General features: G+C 42.7%; 1 protein-coding gene and 1 long non-coding RNA gene across 11 annotated transcripts in view; one reads left to right on the top strand and one right to left on the bottom strand.

The window, feature by feature from the left end:
• Positions 1–1,997: 1,997 nt before the first annotated feature.
• LOC135508085 (phospholipid-transporting ATPase VD-like) overlaps positions 1,998–24,277 on the top strand; it is a 29,047-nt gene continuing 6,767 nt past the window's right edge. For 2 of the 10 annotated variants that reach the window (XM_064928018.1, XM_064928017.1), the window contains exons 1-12: positions 2,001–2,704; positions 10,645–11,033; positions 12,706–12,900; positions 16,343–16,544; positions 16,990–17,075; positions 17,181–17,287; positions 21,287–21,418; positions 21,622–21,734; positions 21,821–22,073; positions 22,221–22,438; positions 22,622–22,795; positions 22,985–23,794. In XM_064928018.1, coding sequence (XP_064784090.1) covers positions 10,753–11,033; positions 12,706–12,900; positions 16,343–16,544; positions 16,990–17,075; positions 17,181–17,287; positions 21,287–21,418; positions 21,622–21,734; positions 21,821–22,073; positions 22,221–22,438; positions 22,622–22,795; positions 22,985–23,794 — 2,571 coding nt within the window. In that variant the 5' untranslated portion in view covers positions 2,001–2,704; positions 10,645–10,752. The other 8 variants (XR_010450757.1, XM_064928016.1, XM_064928015.1 and 5 more) reach the window with 8 other exon arrangements.
• On the bottom strand, positions 17,739–20,554 carry LOC135508086 (uncharacterized). Its single transcript, XR_010450758.1, has 2 exons — positions 20,390–20,554; positions 17,739–18,721 (listed from the first exon to the last, which is right to left on the bottom strand). It is a non-coding gene; the product is annotated as an uncharacterized LOC135508086 (long non-coding RNA).

The following is a 24,277-nucleotide window of genomic DNA, read 5'->3' as shown; positions in this document are numbered from 1 at the left end:
GCTCCCGAGTGGCGCAGCGATCTAAGGCACTGCATCTCAGTGCTTGAGAAGTCACTACAGACACCCTAGTTTGATTCCAGGATGTATCACAACCGGCCGCGATTGGGAGTCCCATAGGGCGGCGCACAATTGGCCCAACGTTGGCCGGGGTAAACCGTCATTGTAAATAAGAATTTGTTTTTAACTTACTTGCCTAGTTAAATAAAGGTTAAATAAAAATAAAATATACTCTGTGCCACCCTCCAATGTTTATAAACAAAGTAAAATGCAATCGTTACTGTAATTTCCTTGAATGTTTGATTCATAAATGACTGAATGATCTACAAATAATAATGGGTCATTCTTTATTTATGATGACAGGTGATTTGTAAATCAGTCAGTCAGCAGTCGCCTGCAATCATTTTGATGCTCTCGAACACGACCAATGCCTAACCCCTAACCTTAAATCAAATCAAATCAAAGGGGCAGTAGTTGCGACATTGATTTTTATTTTTTTACATATATAAATGAATTATATGTAAATATTGATTATTGAAGAATATAACTTATAAATGCCTCATGAGTTGTCATACCAAATCAGAACCCAAAATATAATCTTCCTTTACTCCAATGTTTATAAACAAATGAAATGTAAACAAACATGTTATTGCCTAAAACAGTGGTTCACAAACTTTTTATAGTGCTCTTTATTTAGCCATCGTACATATAAAACCTTATTTGTTCTTCAAACATTTACCACAGATTAATGTGAAGGTTATGCTTGAAAGGATGCACTTAAAAAAATAAAACACTGCCATGTTGGGTTGTATTGGAGAGTCTCAGTCTTAAATCATTTCCCACACACAGTCTGTGCCTGTATTTAATTTTCATGCTAGTGAGGGCCGAGAATCCACTCTCACATAGGTACGTGGTTGCAAAGGGCATCAGTGTTTTAACAACACGTTTTGCCAAGGCAGGATACTTTGAGAGCAGCCCAATCCAGAAATCAGGCAGTGACTTCTGATTAAATTCTATTTTCACAGAACCGCTTGTTGCAATTCCGATGAGGCTCTCTTGTTCAGATATCGCTAAGTGGACTGGAGGCAGGGCATGAAAGGGATAACGAATCCAGTTGTTTGTGTCATCCGTTTCGGGAATGTACCTGCGTAATTGCGCACCCAACTCACTCAGATGCTTCACTGTATCACATTTAACATTGTCCGTAAGCTTGAATTAATTTGCACACAAAAAAATCATACAATGATAGAAATACCTGTGTGTTGTCCTTGTTAATGCAGACAGAGAAGAGCTCAAACTTCTTAATCATTGCCTCAATTTTGTCCCGCACATTGAATATAGTTGCGGAGAGTCCCTGTAATCCTAGATTCATTCAGGCGAGAAAAAACATCACCCATATAGGCCAGTCGTGTGAGAAACTCGTCATCATGCAAGCGGTCAGACATATGAAAATTAGTCAGTAAAGTTGGTCGGTAAAGAAAACTTTAAACTCGTATTTCTATTACACATTTTTTGTCAATACTTTGCCCATTGATAACCAGCACACTTCTCTATGCTGTAAAAGTGTTACATGGTCGGCGCCCATATCATTGCACAGTGCAGAAAATATATGAGAGTTCAGGGGCCTTGCTTTAACAAAGTTAACCATTTTCACTGTAGTGTCCAAAATGTCTTCCAAGCTGTCAGGCATTCACTTGTCAGCAAGAGCCTTTCGGTGGATGAGGCAGTGTACCCAAGTGGCGTTGGGAGCAACTACACAACTACAACTAGTTGTGAGATAGTACTTTTGCACATATAACACACTGTGGCTGAGGAAAGGCATTACTCCCAATATAAGGGAACCCCAAATCAATGTAGTTCTCATCATATTTGTGCCTCTTCAATGGTCCAAAGTCCCTGTCTGTTGTTTAGTGCTTTCCCGGGTAAGGGGGCAGTAGCTCTTCCGCTGCATCAGATTCACAACTGTCAGATGGAATGAGCAGCAGCTACGTTTGGCTACATACGGACCGTTTGTGGAATTCCCGCGAGAGTTAATTTGATTGGATGTTAATTATTTGACTAAGCTACCTGTATTTGACATTGTGTTGTTATTTCGCTGAACACTAGATGGTTTAATTTTATTTTTGGTAGTGAAACGAGGCTACTCAGGCGAGAAAAAAAACTCACCCAAATGTATAGCCCTGTTGGAAAATATAAATGGACTGTTTGAAAATGTGAAGAATTGTAAGAATTGCGCGTGTACCCCAGTTTGGGAATACCTGGCCTAAAAACATGGTTAAAACTACAATTTGAGACCATGAAGAATCAGTGGTCAGTCATTGCATCAATAGCTCTGTCTTTGAATTTGAGAGTGGTTACATCCATTCCCCCCCCTTTTTTTATCTAAACGGGGTGAGCAGGTCTCTTTGTCATTGTTTCAACTGCTGTGTGACGCTTTCAAATAGTATTTTTGTTTTTATACACTTTTACGATATAGACAATTGTGACTTTGTGGCTGTGGTAACAAGTGGAAACCCCAAGATAATTCACCCACATCCCGGTTAGTGCTGCTGCGCAAGTTATTATTTTTTTTAACAAGATCTGCGCAAGTATGAATATGACCTACATTACATTCTTAAGATCGGTAGTGTGATCACTACGGATTTTTGTTTTGTTTTTAAGAACCACAAATGTTTACTGTTGCACAGGGAACAATGCATACTACTGGGTAAGTTCCTGAAATATTTTCGCATCTGTTGTTTTCTTTGCAACTCTGGGTGTAAAGCGGGGCACAATAGAGTAATTGATATAAAGAGCAATAGTAATGCTAGCGTCTTTTTGTATGGCCTAACTCCGCCATGGCTCTTTGGTCAAACCCTACAGTATACTTATATTACAACATTCTATACGTGATAGACGTGATCGAGGGATACTACAGTGTGTAGTAAATTATGCTACAGAATTACTACATAAAGTATTGTAGTATTTTATTGTAAACTGTAGTATGTTTTTCGTGTGGGCTTCACAACTTTGGAGAATGTATGTAATCAAAACATGCACAAAGACGTCATAATTATTCAAGTTAACTGACCTTATCTAGAACAAAACATATAATATATTCTAAACGTGTGTTAACCTCAGAGTTTATTTTCGGCGTTTATTCCAAAACCGCATTCTTTCCCAATGAATTTCACACGAGGAATGGCTGAACCACAGAGTTTCCAAACTCAGAGGCGCAACATCGCGAAACTTCCGGAAACGCTTGCGAGATACCCAAAACATACGAGGCCTGGGTTTGAGAAGTCAGTGAGAGAAGTTTAAAAATATTCCTTAGTTGTTAATTTTCTCGCAATCTAAAGGCACAATCTAGATTCGAACCAATGTTTTGAGTAGTTAAACAAGTTATTACCCCAACCTTGTGGAAGTGACAAACTGACACGTTTTCATTTTTGTCAAAAACAAATTTATATCAGAGTGCCTTTGATTTTACAACGTGCACATGCGCAGTTCGGCGCGAGACGACCATTAGACCAGATGACGTGTTTCTGCGCATGAGTTTAGCAAGCCAACATCGACATGACATCGCCAACAAGTGTGATCGGGATTTCTATTGGAGAAGCAGTTATTGCCTATCTTCATGCTGTATTGTTTTTGGCTGAACAAACCAGAAGCAACTAATTTCCATTTTTTAAGACTACAAGCTAGCGAGCTCATGGTAACGAAAGATAACGTTACCAGATTAGTTAACCTACGTTTAATTAAAATCTATTTTACTGCAATAAAGCTACAAAATGGAAAAGACCAAACCTGAACTGAATTGGTTTTGTGTAACAGTAGGCGGCATGCTGATGTGCTGAACTGTTAATAAGTGATGTGTTTCAAGGCTGCGTGAAACTGAAAGCGGGAACCACTGCTTTCAATCAGGGCAAGGTGTCTGGTAACATGACTGAATACAAACAATGCAGCTATTCCCTCCGTAAGGCTATCAAACAAGCTAAGCGACAGTACAGAGACAAAGTAGAATCCCAATTCAACGGCTCAGACACAAGAGGCATGTGGCAGGGTCTACAGTCAATCACGGACTACAGGAAGAAATCCAGCCCAGTCACGGACCAGGATGTCTTGCTCCCAGGCAGACTAAATAACTTTTTTGCCCGCTTTGAGGACAATGCAGTGCCACTGACACTGCCTGCAACGGAAAAATGCGGTCTCTCCTTCACTGCAGCCGAGATGAGTAAAACATTTAAACGTGTTAACCCTCGCAAGGCTGCAGGCCCAGACGGCATCCCCAGCCGCACCCTCAGAGCATGCGCAGACCAGCTGGCTGGTGTGTTTACGGACATATTCAATCAATCCCTATACCAGTCTGCTGTTCCCACATGCTTCAAGAGGGCCACCATTGTTCCCAAGAAAGCTAAGGTAACTGAGCTAAACGACTACCGCCCCGTAGCGCTCACTTCCGTCATCATGAAGTGCTTTGAGAGACTAGTGAAGGACCATATCACCTCCACCCTTCCTGACACCCTATACCCACTCCAATTTGCTTACCGCTCAAATAGGTCCACAGACGATGCAATCTCAACCACACTGCACACTGCCCTAACCCATCTGGACAAGAGGAATACCTATGTGAGAATGCTGTTCATCGACTACAGCTCGGCATTCAACACCATAGTACCCTCCAAGCTCGTCATCAAGCTCGAGACCCTGGGTCTCGACCCCGCCCTGTGCAACTGGGTACTGGACTTCCTGAAGGGCCGCCCCCAGGTGGTGAGGGTAGGTAACAACATCTCCTCCCCGCTGATCCTCAACATTGGGGCCCCACAAGGGTGCGTTCTGAGCCCTCTCCTGTACTCCCTGTTCACCCACGACTGCGTGGCCACGCACGCCTCCAACTCAATCATCAAGTTTGTGGACGACACAATAGTAGTAGGCTTGATTACCAACAACGACGAGACGGCCTACAGGGAGGAGGTGAGGGCCCTCGGAGTGTGGTGTCAGGAAAATAACCTCACACTCAACGTCAACAAAACTAAGGAGATGATTGTGGACTTCAGGAAACAGCAGAGGGAACACCCCCCTATCCACATCGATGGAACAGTAGTGGAGAGAGTAGCAAGTTTTAAGTTCCTCGGCATACACATCACAGACAAACTGAATTGGTCCACTCACACAGACAGCATCGTGAAGAAGGCGCAGCAGCGCCTCTTCAACCTCAGGAGGCTGAAAAAATTTGGCTTGTCACCAAAAGCACTCACAAACTTCTACAGATGCACAATCGAGAGCATCCTGGCGGGCTGTATCACCACCTGGTACGGCAACTGCTCCGCCCTCAACCGTAAGGCTCTCCAGAGGGTACTGAGGTCTGCACAACGCATCACCGGGGGCAAACTACCTGCCCTCCAGGACACCTACACCACCTGATGTTACAGGAAGGCCATAAAGATCATCAAGGACATCTACCACCCGAGCCACTGCCTGTTCACCCCGCTATCATCCAGAAGGCGAGGTCAGTACAGGTGCATCAAAGCTGGGACCGAGAGACTGAAAAACAGCTTCTATCTCAAGGCCATCAGACTGTTAAACAGCCACCACTAACATTGAGTGGCTGCTGCCAACACACTGACACTGACTCAACTCCAGCCACTTTAATAATGGGAATTGATGGGAAATGATGTAAATATATCACTAGCCACTTTAAACAATGCTACCTTATATAATGTTACTTACCCTACATTATTCATCTCATATGCATACGTATATACTGTACTCTATATCATCGACTGCATCCTTATGTAATACATGTATCACTAGCCACTTTAACTATGCCACTTTGTTTACATACTCATCTCATATGTATATACTGTACTCGATACCATCTACTGTATCTTGCCTATGCTGCTCTGTACCATCACTACTTCATATATCCTTATGTACATATTCTTTATCCCCTTACACTGTGTATAAGACAGTAGTTTAGGAATTGTTAGTTAGATTACTTGTTGGTTATTACTGCATTGTCGGAACTAGAAGAACAAGCATTTCGCTACACTCGCATTAACATCTGCTAACCATGTGTATGTGACAGATAAAATTTGATTCGATTTAGTGGATAACTAAACTCAGCAAAGAAAAGAAATGTCAATTTTTCAAGACCCTGTCTTTCAAAGATAATTCGTAAAAATCCAAATAACTTCACAGATCTAAAGGGTTTAAACACAGTTTCCCTTGCTTGTTCAATGAACCTGCAATTAAGGTCATAGTTATGAAAACTAAGGACACTAAAGAAGCCTTTCTACTGACTCTGAAAAACACAAAAATAAAGATGCCCAGGGTCACTGCTCATCTGCGTGAGCATGCCTTAGGCTGCAAGGAGGCATGAGGACTGCAAATGTGAGACGCCTAAGACAACGCTACAGGGAGACAGGACTGACAGCTGATCGTCCTCGCAGTGGCAGACCACGTGTAACAACACCTGCACAGGATCGGTACATCCGAATATCACACCTGCGGGACAGGTACAGGATGGCAACAACAACTGCCCAAGTTACACCAGGAATGCACAATCCCTCTATCAGTGCTCAGACTGTCCGCAATAGGCTGAGAGAGGCTGGACTGAGGGTGTGTAGGCCAGTTGTAAGGCATGTCCTCACCAGACATCATCGGCAACAACGTCGCCTATGGGCACAAACCCATGATTTGGAGGTGGAGGGTCCGTCATGGTCTGAGGCGGTGTGTCACAGCATCATCGGACTGAGCTTGTTGTCATTGCAGGCAATCTCAACGCTGTGCATTACAGGGAAGACATCCTCATCCCTCATGTGTTACCCTTCCTGCAGGCTCATCCTGACATGACCCTCCAGCATGAGAATGCCACCAGCCATACTGCTCGTTCTGTGTGTGATTTCCTACAAGACAGGAATGTCAGTGTTCTGCCATGGCCAGTGAAGAGCCCGGATGTCAATCCCATTGAGCACGTCTGGGACCTGTTGGATCGGAGGGAGAGGGCTAGGGCCATTCCCCCCAGAAATGTTTGGGTGCCTTGGTAGAAGAGTGGGGTAACATCTCACAGCAAGAACTGGCAAATCTGGTGCAGTCCATGAGGAGGAGTTGCACTGCAGTACTTAATGCAGCTTGTGGCCACACCAGATACTGACTGTTACTTTTGATTTTGACCCCCCTGTGTTCAAGGACACATTATTCCAGTTCTGTTAGTCACATGTCTGTGGAACTTGTTCAGTTTATGTCTCAGTTGATGAATCTTGTTATGTTGATACAAATATTTACATATTAAGTTTCATGAAAATAAACGCAGTTGACAGTGAGAGGACGTTTCTTTTTTGCTGAGTTTTTATATACAGTGCCTTCAGAAAGTATTCACACCCCTTGACTTTTCCACATTTTCTTGTATTACAGCCTGAATTTAAAATTGATTATTTAGAGATTTTTTTTCAATGGCCTCCACACAATACCGCATAATTTCAAAGTGGAATTATGTTAAAACATTTTTTTAAACAACTTAATCAAAAATTCAAAACTGAAATGTCTTGAGTCAATAAGTTTTCAACCCCTTTGTTATGGCAAGCTATAACAAGTTCAGGAGTAAATTATTGCTTAACAAGTTGCATTGACTCACTCGATGCGCCATAATAGTGTTTAACAGGATTTTTGAATGACTATCTAATCTCTACTCCACACATACAATTATCTGTAAGGTCCCTCAGTCAAGCAGTGAATTTCAAACACAGATTCAACCACAAAGACCAGGGAGGTTTTCCAATTCCTTGCAAAGAAGGGAATCTATTGGTAGATGAGTAAAAATAAAAAAGCAGACATTGAATATCTCTTTGAGAATGGTGAAGTTATTAATTACACTTTGGATGGTGTATCAATACACACAGTTACTACAAAGATACAGGCGTCCTTCCTAACTCCGTTGCCGGAGAGGAAGTAAACCACTCAGGGATTTCCCCATGAGGCCAATTGTTAACTGTTACAGAGTTTAATGGCTGTGATAGGAAAACTGAGGATGGATCAATTACATTGTAGTTACTCCACATACGAACTTAAATGACAGAGTGAAAAGACAGAAACTTTTACAGAATAATAAAAAATAATTTTTTTAAACAAACATGCATCCTGTTTGCAACAAGGCACTAAAGTAATACTGCAAAAAATGTGGCAAGGCAATTTACTTTTTGTCCTGAATACAAAGTGTTATTTTTGGGACAAATCCAATAAGGGAAGGGGGATACCTAGTCAGTTGTACAACTGAATGCATTCAACTGAAATGTGTCTTCCATATTTAACTCAACCACTCTGAAACAGAGCGGTGCAGGGGCTGCCATAATCGACATCCACGTCTTCGGCGCCCGGGGAACAGTGGGTTAACTGCCTTGCTCAGGGGCAGAACAACAGATTTTTACCTTGTCAGCTCGAGGATTCAACCAGCAACCTTTTGGTTACTGACCCAACACTCTAACCACTACAACACATTACTGAGTACCACTCTCTATATTTTCAAGCAAAGAAGCGGCTCCAGGTTATGGGTATCCTTGTAATCAGCAAGGACAGGGGAGTTTTTCAGGATAAAAAAGAAACGCAATAGAGCCAAGCACAGGCAAAATCCTAGAGAAAAACCTTGTTCAGTCTGCTTTCTAGCAGACAATGGGAGATTAATTAATCTTTCAGCAGGACAATGACCTAAAACACAAGGCCAAATCTACACTGAAGTTGCTTATCAAAAAGACAGTGAATGTTCCTGAGTGGCCAAGTTACAGTTTTGACTTAAATTTACTTGAAAATCTATGGCAAGACCTGAAAATGGTTGTCTAGCAATGATCAACAACCAATTTGACAAAAAATTTGAAAAGAACATTGAACAAATGTTGCATAATCCAGGTGTGGAAAGATCTTACAGACTTACCCAGAAAGACCAGCAGCTGTAATCGCTGCCAAAAGTGGTTCTACAAAGTATTGACTCGGGTGTGAAAACTTGTGTAAATGAGACATTTCTGTACATTTGCTCAAATAAAAAACAAACATGTTTTCACTTTGTCATTATGGGGTATTGTGTGGGTGAGAAAAAACATCTATTGAATTCAGGCTGTAACACAACAAAATGTGGAATAAGTCAAGGCTTTAGTAGTCTATGCCTGGGAAGTACTAGGCTATATGGATTGTGTATCCATTCCACTCAGTTCCTTTTTACTTTTTTGTTTCAGTTTTACTTCTTTCGTTTGACAGAATTGACAGCCTTTGCACTTCAACAGCTTTCCCAGTTGTAAGCTAAGGCCGGGTCTCACTGTTATGATATTATGAACAAGTAAGCCTAAACTCACAGAATAACCGGTTTTTATCATGTGCTCTTAAGTTATATTAGTGACTGATATAACTTCAGGGATCTAGGTCTTGTGTGTTTTTGCAAATCCACATTCCTGAGAATAAGTAATCATACACTTCAAGAGTTCAGCCTAATCCACCATGTTTTCTTGAATATGCTTATGACTCACCGAGCCTGATAAAATCAGACATTTGCAATGGTGGGGGAAGGGACAGCTTGTCACATTGGGTTATGGGTATCTCATTTTAGAAATCTCTTTACATCCTATTCCCTAGTTCTCACTGATATTAAAGCCTTTGGTTTAGAATATCTAGGCTGGTGTTAGCTAGCGTGCCTTAAAATGGAGCATCAATAGAGTTTCACCTATTCAGAAGACCCGGAACATGATTAAGACAAAGGAAGTCTTTGTTACGGCCGTTAGAAGAAGAGTACCAAGGTGCAGCGTGGTCAGCGTACATTTTCTCTTTATTTGGAAAATGGCGCCAAACAAAACTATAAACACTACAAAAACAAACCGTAAAGCTAAAGGCTATGTGCCCTAAACAAAGTAAACTTCCCACAAACACAAGTGGGAAAAAGGGCAGCCTAAGTATGGTTCTCAATCAGAGACAACAATAGACAGCTGTCCCTGATTGAGAACCCTACCCAGCCAAAACATAGAACTACACAACATAGAATACCCACCCCAACTCACGCCCTGACCAAACAAAATAGAGACATAAAAAGGATCTCTAAGGTCAGGGCGTGACAGTCTTTCAAATTATTGACACACTGGCATTCTTGGAGCAGACCAGACTTCAAGAGAAACTTTAAAAAGTTGTTATCTTAAATAGGTCCATTGGTAAAACACAAAGATTCTATATTAACCTATACAGTACATCAGTGATGATTGCACACTTGTTTGAAAGGGGCCCCAATAATTGCTTAGGGGTTTCCACATCTACTGAGTGGCCTCCACTAATAAGTGCAGCTAACCTTATCTTCCCAACAACATTGTTAACAGTACAGGGTAATAATTAGCGATTAGTGCAAAGTATTGGAAATATTAGCTAAAAACATTTCTCCAGGTCTGACCACCAAGGCCCAGTGAGGGTGCAGGGTCCTGGGTGTAGGGTGCCCCTTCATAATTTATCTTATCTTTCCTTATGTATATTTTTGAAATGAGTTTTTTTTCTTCACCTTACTGCTGTTTAGATGGGTTTTCAGGTGTAATTCTAGATTCCTGTACATAGCTAAGAAGCTGGCCTATTATCTGTCCTAATTCTTTCCCCACAAAGTCACTACTTTTGAAACTTTTCTGATTGTTTTGTATTTTTCTCTTTTAGTAGAACTGCACTGTGAGCGGCCCTCAGGAACCAGAGGACCAGGTCTGACCACCCAGGCCCAGGGAGGGTGCAGGGTTCTGGGTGTAGGGTGCCCAGGCCACTGGGCCAATGGAGCAGATCCACTGGGTGAGACACCGCTGGCAGCAGCTGGTGGCCGCAGAGTCAGGTCGAGGTAGGTACTCGGCCCCTGACGCCGTGCCCACCAAGAGTTCCCCGAAGCTCCACAACGCACAGCTCACTGGCAAACGGAGGACGGTCATCGCCCGCCATGGACCCTACCAGCATGAGTACGACAGCGTCTCCAAGGGATGCCAGGGCAACGGCATCCGCACCACCAAGTACAGCCTTCTGAGCTTCATTCCCATGAACCTGTTCCAGCAGTTCCACAGGTGAGAGGGATCCCTAACCACATGCTGACTTACACAGGGGATGGGGTAGATCATAGTTGATTATAATCGGTCAATCATGTTTGTCGATGTCAGGAATTAACTCGCATCAAGCAGGAGTGCCTTAGAGGCACTTGATTATAATCTGGTAATCATGTACTTTGTGAATTAACTCAAAATGAGCAGATTCCAAATGGGGAATGCAGTGCACCCATAAGGGTACAGGTAACCTTAGGGCAGGGGTTCACAAACTTTTTTGGTCTACGAAACCATTCTGATATCAAAACATTTTCGCGACCCCACTATGTAAAAAAAAATCTATGTAATCAACTAACAATCCCACTGGGCAAAAACTGGTTGCATTAACATTGTTTCCTCATAACTTCATCAAAAAATATAAATCTTATGACATTGAATCAATGTGGAATACTGATTGGATTTGCAAAAAGTCATCAACGTAAGGCAATTTAGTATTTGTTTCACCCAACTTTTAACCCAAATCCAATGACATGGTGAAATGTTTTCTTGATTTCACATTGAATTCACAATTTTTGACATCTCAACCAAATGTAAATCAAAATTAGACGTTGAAATGACATCCTAGCCCAGTGAGACGTTTATTTGTTTTATTTGGGCCATGTATTTTGCAAATTAGTCTGACAGTATTTTTGACAGTATTTCAATCAGAAGACAGAATGGTTTGAAGTGACTGAAATGTATTGGGAAATTCAGAAGATCATCAGGCAGTAATGTTGTATGATCTTCTGTGTAGAAAAGTCATTGATAAATCATTTATGTTGTTTTTCCCCCAGTCTGATTTAGTGCACGGCCTTGTCCACTCAGTTCTAACGGCTTGTGGGCATAGCAGAGAAAAACAGTATTTACGTTTTCCGGAGTCTTATCTTTCAGTGATGAGGTCATTATATTTTGTAGCTTAAACCGTTCAAAAGAAAGAGCCACATTCATAGGAAGAAAACAGAAAACTCTCTTTTTATTATAAACGCATCTAGCGGCTACCAGAGGTTACTGGCGTAACCCTGGTTCTATGAACCAAGTGCAAATTTCCTCATGACCCAATTTTTATATCAGGTGACCCAACATGGGGTCCCAACCAAGGGGCCAGTGTTCCGGTCTAGAAGCACAGTTTCGACTGCTCCTTCAGTTTTGCTTCGGTACTGCAGTTTTAATGACACCTTGCCCAGAAAGACAATTTCCATAGACTGCCACATAGAGAAGTTAGATTAGAAAATTCAGAATAAAATACTTTAGTCATCACCTTTGTGCACAAAACATCCATTGAAATATTCAAATAATTGCTGCTGAGGACGTTTTTTTTCTCTCCATCACTCACAGCCGAAGATTTTAACATTTTATATTCATCCAATGTCTGCCATGTTTTTGGGTGACGTGATTACATCGTCACTGCTCGCTCTGCTCCCTGTGCGCACAGAGTTCACATGTGATGTTGTTCCATATAAACCTGACGCAACCTGGATAATGACGGTCCATGAATTGGCTAATGCGAACATGAGCAGATTACCTTAAAAACAACGGTTCGACTTCTTAAAAGCAGTGTGCAGTTGTTATTATAGCACAGTGGTCACAACCCTTACTTTGGGAAACCCTACCTTAAAGGGTCGATGTGGAATTTATCAAAACCCTCATCTCTTCTCAGGGTGGCCAATCTATATTTCCTGTTCCTGGTGATGCTGAACTGGGTCCCGGTGGTGGAGGCCTTTCAGAAGGAGATCACCATGATTCCCCTGGTAGTGGTGCTCATCGTCATCGCCATCAAGGATGCCCTGGAGGACTACCGCCGCTACCGTTTTGACCAGAAGGTCAACAACAACGTCGCCACAGTATACAGCGGGTCAGTGGGCCGGCTGGACAATAGTGGCCTGTGTTTATCTTTTTTAAGGGGAACAGTCACTGTATTGTTACATACTACTACATATATAGTTATGGGGTTGAGCCTTTAGTTATTACACAATACACATACAGAAAAATGAATTGTGTTACATAACAGTAATTATTACTGTGTTAATAAAAATGTTCTTAGTTACCAGAGAAATTACAGCATTACGACAGGTTTATTGATTTTATGATGCTAGCATTCAAATTGAAGGTCTCAAAACGTCTTGAACACAAACTTCATATCCTACAGTGTGCTGTGTTAATCAGATCAACCAAAGCACAATGAATTGCATACTGGGACTTTCTGTAACAGTAGGATCAAAGGTGAAGTAGCAATTTACATGATACATCCTACAGTTCTGTATAACCATTAGCATAGCAAACATGAACACCTTTCTCACAGAGCCTAAAGCTGAGGACCGGTGGTCCTGGATCTGAAGTTGATTATTGTAGATTCAGTTGTCTGTGTTACTGTATGTGGGATTAGGGAGCACCATACATACAGCACAGATAATCTATGGGGTTACTCATTTATCCATTCCTTTGTGCTGTCCAGAGTTTCACAGACCGTCTAGGAAGTCATAAAAGTTCAACTTTGAGTTGTTTATGATGTGATGGATTGTGGAAGGGTTGCTCTTTTGGTCTCTTAAGGCAGCGAGGTGTAGTGTTAGTGATCAAGGAGTTAAGCTCTCCCCTGCAAAGTAGATATCTTTTCTTTATCTAAACCTCACCCTGGAGATTCTGCATCCTGGATCAGGATAGACAACGACAGTAAAACAGAATAGGCGTGTGTATCAAGAGGCAGAGCTCGGTCGATCGTGAGTGGCTGGGAATACTGGAGAGATACAAAGGTTGGCTTGGATTTAAGTCAAGTTTACCAGTAAGTAAACCCTCTGGATTTGAACTGGTGGAGTTTTTCACTGGTCTTAGGAATCATGTACAGCTTGGTGTGGCATGTCCAAGGACAAAGTTCCAATCTGAATGACCAACTGGGGAGGAAGAGAAGGATGGTGGTGTCCTCCCTCACAGAGGATGAAGAGCTGACGGAAGTCCCCAAGTCATACAGCAGCAACAAGGTGAACACCACCAAGTACTCCTTCCTCTCATTTGTCCCCAAGAACCTGTTTGAACAACTCCATCCCTTCGCAAATGTCTATTTCCTCTTCTTGGCAGCTCTGAACTGTATCCCAGTGGTCAATGCCTTTCATCCAGCATTATTCCCAATTCTCCTGGTGCTGTCAGTGACAGACGTGAAGGATCTCTGGGAAGACTATAGAAGAGACAAATCAAACAAGATCGCCAACGGACGCATCTGTGAGGTTTACAGCAAGTAAATACACTGAGTGTACAAAACATTAGTTGCACCCCCTTTTACCCTCAGAACAGCTTCAATTCGAATGGTGGACCATTCTTGATACACACCGGAAACTGTTGGTGTGAAAACCCCAGCAGCTTTGCAGTTCTTGATACACTGAAACTGATGAGCCTGGCACTTATTACCATACCCGGTTCAAAGGCACTTCAATTTTTTGTCTTGCCCTCTGAATGGAACACATACACAATCCATGTCTCAAGGCTTAAAAATGTTTTAACCTGCCTCTTCGCCTTCATCTACACTGACTAAAGTGGATTTAACAGGTGACATCAACAAGGGATCACAGATTGAACAGGTGAATCCAGGTAAAACTATGTCATGGAAAGAGCAGGTGTTCATAATGTTTTTTCGACACTCGGTGTACATTCATGGGAGATCTGCGTATAGCAATGTGCTGTCCATTATCTCTGAATTGGAGCAAATGGAATTACTACTGCTCACAAACTGGTTAAACTGCCTGAAAACAGTTTGAAATGCACAAGATCCGTTTATACTGTAGTTATTAGGAAAACAAACACCATACTGTACGTGTGCTTTTATTCGGTAAACTGTTCTGTTATGACAGGTAAAACATACTGATACTGTATGTTTCTGGAACATTCTGATAGCTATATAAGCATACTGGTCTGGGAATATTGCAAAGCATGGATAAGTGTGAGATAACAGGTTAACAAACTGACTGGTAGTTATATGTGACAACTACTTTAACATGTAAACAAAACCTACAGACCTATAGATCTGCAGCTTCTTTTTTATACTTACTAAGGGCTGTATATGGTACCATCGAACTGACTAGCATGCAACCTAGAGCAGGTATATGCTGAACTGAAAGTAGGACAAATTGACATAATCTCTACCTCTCTACAAAAGGTAAATCATATGATCTGTGATTGTAAAACATAATTATTGTGCCATGTGAGAGATGGACACACGCATCACTCACTCAATTCCTCTGATTGCTCTCTGCACATAAGGCCTTGACAAGAGAAAATCAATGTTCAATGGCTGAGTTCTCACTTGTTGAAACCTATCCCCTTTTCCAGAGTCTAGGAGTGAGTGATAGAGGTAGCCTGTTGGTTCTTCCGCCCAGGTCTACATGTCCCACCATGCAGCCTCAGGTATAGTGAGGTCAGAAAATCTCTATAGCCTATCCACACCAACATACTTTATTCAACATACTCTTTCATGTTGGGTGAATGTAAACAGACCACATTATTACAGTAATTGTCTCTAACCAGAAAACTCCCAGTTCCTGCCAGGAAAAGGTGGTAGTGGTGGACAATGAGATAAATGATTAACCTTAAATTATATTCACACACCGGCCTGGTGGAACATTGTGTGTTTGAGAAGCCTTACACTCACGCCCTGTGATTGATTTGAAGACTTGTTTGTTAACACCCACCCTACCAGCTACAGGTAGCATTACAGTTGGTGTGGTTCCGTCATGTGCGTGTTACTGTGTACCCAAACACACGCCACACTCCCTGCTTCAAAGGAGCACACTCACTGACTGTATACACAATTGAATCTTGACCCAGACCATAACACACAATGAGCAGGTTAAATGCAGCACATGTAGTTCATGGTTGTCTGAAATAAATGTTCATTTTAAAGTCTCTCTTGTGGTGCTGAGCCCCAAAGTTCAGTTAATTTGTAAAGGATTATTCCAACACGCGATTACCTCACGGTCTTGTCTTGAGAGAGGTCACCGACTGAAATGGCAACAAAAAAAAGTGCAGGGTTATTGTTGTCTTCTGGAGTTTTTTTTTAAATGTGTAAAATACATAACCATGTTTAGGTGCTTTTAATGGTTGGTTAAAGGCATGCTCCCTTGCTTGTGTGAATACTGTTCATATGTATGAAATCTTTTTTATTTTGTTGTAATTCTGCTCCTGTGGTATTGTTAGCAACGTTTTAACCACAGAGGGTCTTCAAGCCTTCGTCATATTTGATAGTACTCACATGGTCCCACTCTGTGCCTTCAAGCAGTTAACAGGTTATCTTGTGGTATGTTTTACGATAGGAAACAGCAGACGTATGTGGACCAGCGTTGGCAGGACGTCCGCGTGGGGGACTTTGTCCGTCTGTCCTGTAACGAGATCATCCCTGCAGACATGCTGCTGCTGTACTCCTCTGACCTCCACGGCGTCTGCTACATCGAGACGGCCAACCTGGACGGGGAGACTAACCTCAAACAGAGAGAGGTGGTCAGAGACCTGCCACAAGTATGTGGCTCACGTTGCTCTCATTGGTTTGAACATGCTGTTAACATTGCCATGATTGCACTTCAGTTTTTAAAATAATTGAGGTTAAAGCATGTTTGCAAGAGACGGGGTGCCTCGCACCTGCCTAAACTTAACACTGCCGTTTATTGTACAGCTGAAGGTGGAGTGGTACAATAATAGAAAGTTTGATAAAACATGATGCAAGAAGCTGTGATTTACCTGCATTACACAACTGTACTGTATAAATGTGTAAAAAGCTGTACACTTCCTGTAAAGGTATGGTGTAATGAAGAAGAAGAAAACAACACATTTGAGACAAAATATTGTCCTTGGGTCTAGCAGGGAAATAACAGCAGAATTTCACAAGGTACTCTATAAAAGTTCTAACCAGAATGCCTAGTAGAAAATGGAAATATTTACAGCGTGTGAGTGTCATCTGTTTCAGGGTTCCGAGTTGACTCCAGAGAACTTCCACAGTCGCATTGAATGCGAGAACCCCAACAACGACCTCAGCCGGTTTCGAGGTTACATGTGAGTCTCATTTTAGTCTGGTTTAATTGACTACAGATACTGTATGGAAACAGACTTAACTTTCTAAACTTTTGAAAGGCAAGGTGACTTTCATGTTTTTTACAGGGAGCACCCCAGTAATGCTCGTGTGGGCTTACACAATGACAACCTCCTCCTGAGAAGCTGCACCATCCGCAACACAGAGACCATCATAGGCATCGTGGTCTATGCAGGTAAGAGGGTGAAACACTCCTCTATCCCCAGGTCTACCCCACGCTGGGGTTTGGAGTGTCCCATTATCCAACCCAGTTGTCTACATATTACAAGTTATACCTGGGCAACCAGCAGGACTGTGGCCATTGAGCACTGGAGTTGTGGTGCAGCCCTGATGTAACAGGCTATGCTGGTGAGAGTATAATCTGCCTCTAGTGTACTCAACACTGTACTTGAACCTTCTGTCATGAAGCCTATATAATGCTGCCTTTATGGATAATGGCTGTTAACCTCTTAGATGTAATGGCAAAATTTAGATTGTCGCCTAAATAGACATACCCAAAAGTAACTGCTATGCTTGTGCAATTACATGATTCTGGTATATTTGGAAAGATATCTGGGAGATTGAGGAAATGATCAGATGGAGTTACATAGTTCAGAATACACAAGATCAAGCACACACAAAATAAGTTTTTTTATTTTGAAAGTAATCTTTAATTGACAAGCTATAAGTGAATTATTGATGCCCAGAGCTGGAAACGTATCAGATGGCTTCCACAACATGTGAACAATGGGATTGATAGACCTAACAACTAGAAATGGGCAGAAGTTTTAGTAAGTGGTGTCAGGTGTGGTCATAGGACGTTTCCAAGTGTCCCTAAACCTCTCCAGAGTGGCATGTCTGTAAATTAGATAATTCCAGTGCTATTACATATTTCCAATCCCTAAATGCTATTTGTTCAGTATAAAAACACAATTTCTACCATATCAACCTCACTCAAACATTGTGGTGGTGTTAAGGGGTATCCAGGGTACATTCAAGTGTCCTTTCAACCTCTCCAAAAGTGTCCAAATGTGGTAATTGTACTGTTTTTGCACACTGGATGTGCCTAAAAGTAAAAGTTTCGACAACACCAACCTCTAACATTGTGGTGGTGTCGGGGGACATACAGGGGATATCCAAGTGTTTTTTCAACCTCTCCAAAGTGCCTGAACTTTTAGCCTAGGCATATCCAATGTATTGGTCCCACATACAAATGAACTGTTTATAAAAGCAACCGATATATATTCAAAAATATATACAAATGTCTTATCAAACAAACTTGGTTACACACGTGTCCTTCACTAAAATAGAAATAAGATTAACTATTTACAAATCCAGGTATAGATGATTGGATTTCACTTTCCCCGTAGCTTAGTCTTTGAAGCAGTCCCTCTCTGCCAGGAAACAAGTGAACTGCCATTTCGGACAGAAGATCTGGCATTCCCCCCGCGTTTTGTGCAATGCTTGCTGTTCTTCTTTTTGGCATGTGTGTTGGATAGTGTCGCTCACTTTGAGTGGGGGGGGGGTCTTGTGATGGTTATGAGGTTGCTTTGGGCCCCCAATTCAGCCATTTCTAACACCAGCTGCCCTCGGAAGGCCAACTGAGAGGTTTGACCTTTTGCTTGGCCATCTGTTTGTGGAGAATGAAATAATTTACTGTAGCAATGTCCACAAAATGGTAAAAACAAGTGTCTTATGGAGGACATGGAAGTTGCCTATCAGAGCATCATATAGGTCGACACCCCCCATGCTGGCATTGTAATCCTTCACAGAAACAGGAATAGGGACATTCTTCCCTTTTCACTCTCCTTGAGACATGGTTGTTATTGAATGCCTTATGCTGTGTGAGCATGGTTACTTCCCTAGTGTCCTTCCGTTTCACAAAAAGCAGCTTGTTAGTCCTGATAGAACGTATGGTCCCCCTCTCCGCTGTCTGTCATGTCGTTTGCCTTGGTCTTGGGGAAACTGATTTTGTTAGGGAGTTGTGGCACCATTCGCCCTATTTTCTTTTTCAAGAGGTCTATGAAAAGTTGATGTGGAACTATCAGACAGGGTGATTTGACATAGCAGTGAAGGGTGAATGAAGCCTTGACCAGCGGGGGCGCTAGCTGGGGAGGGGTGGCTCCCAATGTCATCATCCAAATAATCTGCATCCTCCACTCAGTTAAGACACACAGAATTACAGTTGACTAAATTTACAAAACATTACTGTGAAGTAAAAACACCAAGCCTAAACTTTATCTGTATAGTGACTCACATAGAGGGTGTGAAGCACAGACAAAATGCAAACAGTAACACTTTGGAGACAAAGGCAGGTGTGAGAACCACAAACAATGGCCATGAGAGTGTATTTATTTTATATCTTATTTTCAATGCCGGTCTAGGAACAGTGGGGTAACTGCCTTGTTATGGGGCAGAACGATAGATTTGTACTTTGTCAGCTCGGGGATTTGATCTTGCAACCTTCTTTCGGTTACTATTCCAACGCTCTAACCACTAGGCTACGCTGCCGCCTTAGTGGCCTCTCCAAACTATTACAATGAGGAAATTTAGAACAGCAAACAGTGAACTAATATTAAACAGACAACTACTTTGGAATTATATAGCATTGAAATGACTTGTAAACTAGATCCACAGTACAAAAATCAGACAACGTATAAATACGAAATACATAGTCAAAAATGGATCCAATCCTTCTAGAAAGCAATCTTCGTCGGCCCGAGACGAGCAAATCGCTCCCCTGATCCGAGTCAGGCTCTAGTATTTTATTCAAAGTCGGTATACTTATTTATAGCTTCCTTCTTTTTAGCTTCCTGTTCGATATATATTCTTAGTTTTTACCTATTTACTTTTGAGAAGTCTTTTATGCTATCCTTTATGCTAAAGTGATCAAATTTAAACCAATGAAAATCTGCTTACAATATAATGTCGCGTGCTCGGTGGTGCAATATAATATAATGTAACGTGCTCGTCTCTGAGGCACGTAGCAACAGTTCGCATTACGCATAAAATGTTCTAGGCTTTGCTTTGTCCCACCCAGGTCAACTGCATAGCCTTGAAAGGCATATCTCATTGGCTACAAGACTGTCGATGAATCCCCTGTGTAATAGGTGCACACTGCGCGTAAACAGGACATATGTCATGCGCAAAGATAGTCACTCAGTGCATATTCGATGTTGAAGTAAAGTCATGCATAATCAGATAACATTGGCAATAGGCTAGATCTGTTCTTACCAACCTAGGGATTAATTTCAAACCCCCCCATGTAGCTATAGCTCAAACACAAATTGAAGTTTACCTTGTAAGATGTTTGGTGAAAATGTTGTGTAAAATAAAATGTTTGACTCTCTGGGCTGGTGATCATTAACGGTAGGTCACAGGCAGACAAATAAGACATCCACATGATCTGTGGAGTCCTGGCTTTCGGTGTGAGTCAACGTATTCCATGTTTATTTTGTTTATGCTTCACAACGCTAACCGGAATGTAGGTAGCAGACATATTGAAATGAGGTCATCGTCTCGGCCTGCCCATATATGGTAGTAAGTCACGCCAACGATTTTAAGGCACAGATCAATAGCCAAGATACTCAGCTTTCCGCAGACACTCTACTGTTGCAGATTGGGGCTATCGTTCTCATATCAGACTGAATTGAATTAAACCAATCAAATAGGGTCCCCAAATATGGGGGCTTTACATTTAAAAGGTTAAGAGAACTACCACATTTCCTTCCCCCATAGTCTATATCAGTGTTGGCTGCGAGGAGTGTAGCCTGCCCCCAGCTCCTTTTATGCCTTGTCCCCATTAGACACATCAGGCAAGGCTGACCACTGCAGGCTAAACCTGTTTCTGCTCAGTCAGATAAGGTTTCTGCTTCCATTATTATTACTATAAAATCCATGCAAGCATACAGTTACACCAGCTCTGGTACCAGCAAGGACTTTCTATGCACGCCATTCATCTCATCTTCCTGCATTTGCTATTGTGATACAGGGGAGAATCAACCTCTGCCATCTCATGCCCTGCATTTCAGTGCCTATGCAATTTCATTGTAACAAATTTCTCTGTTGTAAGGGTACTATCACCTCTTCATGTTTATTCGACAGCCACTAACACAGGGTATTTTGACCCAGGTCTACTATAAAACCACATATACATGTATACAGCCATGCTTGTTTTGTGTGATCTTGAACACAGGTCACGAGACCAAAGCCATGAAGAACAACAGTGGGCCGCGGTATAAACGCAGTAAACTGGAGCGCAGGATGAACATGGACATACTGTGGAGTGTTGTCCTGCTGGTCATCATGTGTCTGACCGCAGCTATAGGTTCGTACTGATCAGTATAACTTATCACATCGATATGAACACGTCTCTGTACAGCTGTATTTGGTTGCTGACCAAATCTATATGAACACAATGCTGATCGTGTCCTACCACACAGTTATTGGTCTTTGCTGTAGTACCATAGCTATATAGTTTTTGTAAACAAGTCTTTTGACCACATCTATGTAATTCTTTGTGCCCCTCAGGCCATGGTCTCTGGCTCAGGAACCTGGAAGAAGCTTCCTTTCTGATCCCTGACACCACATCTCCTGCCCTGGCTGGCTTCTACCTGTTCTGGACCATGATCATAGTACTACAGGTAGGTAGTACACTAAATGTCATAACACTGTGAGTCAATGTGAAAACTTCCTGGCTTTAAATTATATTCCATTTTCTCCTCGGCAGGTGCTCATCCCTGTCTCCCTGTACGTGTCCATCGAGATTGTCAAACTGGGTCAAATCTTCTTCATCCAGAACGACGTGGACTTCTACAATGAGTACCTGGACTCCAGGATCCAGTGTCGAGCCCTGAACATCACAGAGGACCTGGGTCAGATCCAGTATGTGTTCTCAGACAAGACTGGCACACTGACGGAGAACAAGATGGTGTTCCGGCGTTGCACCATTGCTGGGGTGGAGTACCCCCACGAGGAAAATGGTGAGAAGTCTAATTTAATTTTGCTACACCACTACCAGGGGCACTAATGAGAGATGGTATTGTGAATGTTTGATACCCTAAAACTAAGGATTTTGTACAATGTATTTAACCATTGCTTTCATTCCTCTGTGTCTATCTTTCTGACAGCGCGGAGGCTTGAAGTGTACAAGCAGGAAGAGGACGAGGCGATGGGCCGCTCCCACACGCTCAAGTCACGTGCCAGCGCCAAGTCCCTGAGCTGCAAGTCGCTCAGCTGCAACCGCAGCTCCGTGTCCCTGCACACACTGACAGGCCACTCAGAAGGGGAGGGGGAGGAGACCCCCAGCCCCACCCTGCCCCGACATAGCGCCTTCAGTAGCCCTATGGTGAGACTCATACACCCAGTGTTTCTATAGTCATTCGCAATGAGACCCCCCGAAGATGCACGTTTTTTTGTTATAGCCAAGCACGAAGACACCTGATTCAGCTAATCAAAGACTTGGTGATTAGTTGAATCACACACAACTGACAGCATGGTATGAGTTGTCTAATTCCTATCTTCCATCTAGGAGAAGGATGTAGTCCCGGACCCTTTCCTGGTGCAGAAGCTGAACTGTCTGTCCTCCCCGCTCTTCCTTTTGGCGGACGCCAGTATGGAGCTCACCTACATCGTGGACTTCTTCATGGCTCTGGCCATCTGCAACACGGTGGTGGTGTCCTCACCGAACCAACCCCGCCATGTGGTACGTAACATAGCTTCATTCTAATAATTTTTTAAAGAATGGTACATATTTTCAATGTTTTAACTCCAAACAATGTCCATTTGTAGTCCTCGAAGGGGGAAAGCACACACTGAATATAACAAAAATGTACATGTTAGAACAGGATTGGTGCCTATTCCATTACAATGATCTTGCCAATTGCATTCCCAGGTCCAGGTGCCTGAGGTCCCCCGTACCCCCCTTAAATCCCTGGAGGACATCAAGATGCTGTTCCAGCGTTTCAGCCTCCCCCGCTTCTCCACACTCTCTCCTCCACACACTACAGAGAGCCCTCGCAGCTTCACCGGCAGGCTCTTCGCCAGGGGCAAGCCAGCCTCCTTCACCCCCAGCCCTTCCCCTATCCCCACCAAGAGGGGTACAGATCCAGACGGGGAGCCTAACTTTGAGGCCTCCATCCTGATTATCAAACCAGGGCTGGCTGGACCCCCTGGAGAGGATGGGGACCAAGGGGATGAGGAGGGAGAACATGGCTCTTGGAAAGGCGAAGAGGACAAGATTGTACAACTCAACCCAGGGGCCTGGAGCGGGCTGGAGAACTCTAACGGAGCCCAAGACCCTCCCGGTGAACTTGGGGCAGACGAACTGATCTATGAGGCGGAGAGCCCGGACGAGGCGGCACTGGTCCACGCGGCAAGGGCCTACCACTGCACCCTGCGGGGACACTCGTTTGCGCGCCTTCTGGTGGAGCTGCCGGGGATGGGCAGCCTGGCCGTGCGCCTGCTCCACATCCTGCCATTCGACTCCACCCGCAAGAGGATGTCTGTGGTGGTCCGCCACCCACTCACCAAGCAGGTGGTGGTCTACACCAAGGGTGCCGACTCTGTCATCATGGACCTGGCAGAGTCACCTAAAGGTGCTGAGCAGTCAGAGAGCAGGCAGGGTCACATCAGAGAACAAACCCAGAAACACCTAGACAACTACGCCAGGGAAGGCCTTCGCACCCTCTGCATCGCTAAAAGGGTACAGATGTCTACAGTGGTTCTGCTTTCTGTACCAGCTTAGAATACAATAGGTTATTGTATTCAGAAGATTACATTATTTTCACACACAAACAAACCAAGAATATATTACCCAAAAATGTCACAGTGGTTGACTGGTGACTTGTGCAAACAAGTGTTTTATTTTTTTATTAGATTTTTATTAACCCATCTTCAGAGGACAAAATAAATAAATACATGTTTTTTTTGTTACATGTGTTTTGTTACATATACAGCACCAGTCAAACATTTGGACACACCTACTCATTCCACGGTTTTTCTTTATTTGTACTATTTTCTACATTTTATAATAATAGTGAAGATATCAAAACTATGAAATAACACATATGGAATCATGTGGTAACCAAAAAAGTGTTAAACAAATCAAAATATATTTGAGATTCATCAAAATAGCCCCCCTTTGTCTTGATGACAGATTTGCACACTCTAGGCATTCTCTCAACCG

The sequence above is a fragment of the Oncorhynchus masou genome, chromosome 21 (assembly GCF_036934945.1).
Source record: "Oncorhynchus masou masou isolate Uvic2021 chromosome 21, UVic_Omas_1.1, whole genome shotgun sequence".
Taxonomy (NCBI): domain Eukaryota; kingdom Metazoa; phylum Chordata; class Actinopteri; order Salmoniformes; family Salmonidae; genus Oncorhynchus; species Oncorhynchus masou.
Note: the sequence above shows the minus strand (reverse complement) of the source record. Positions and strands in the feature narration are given on the sequence as shown.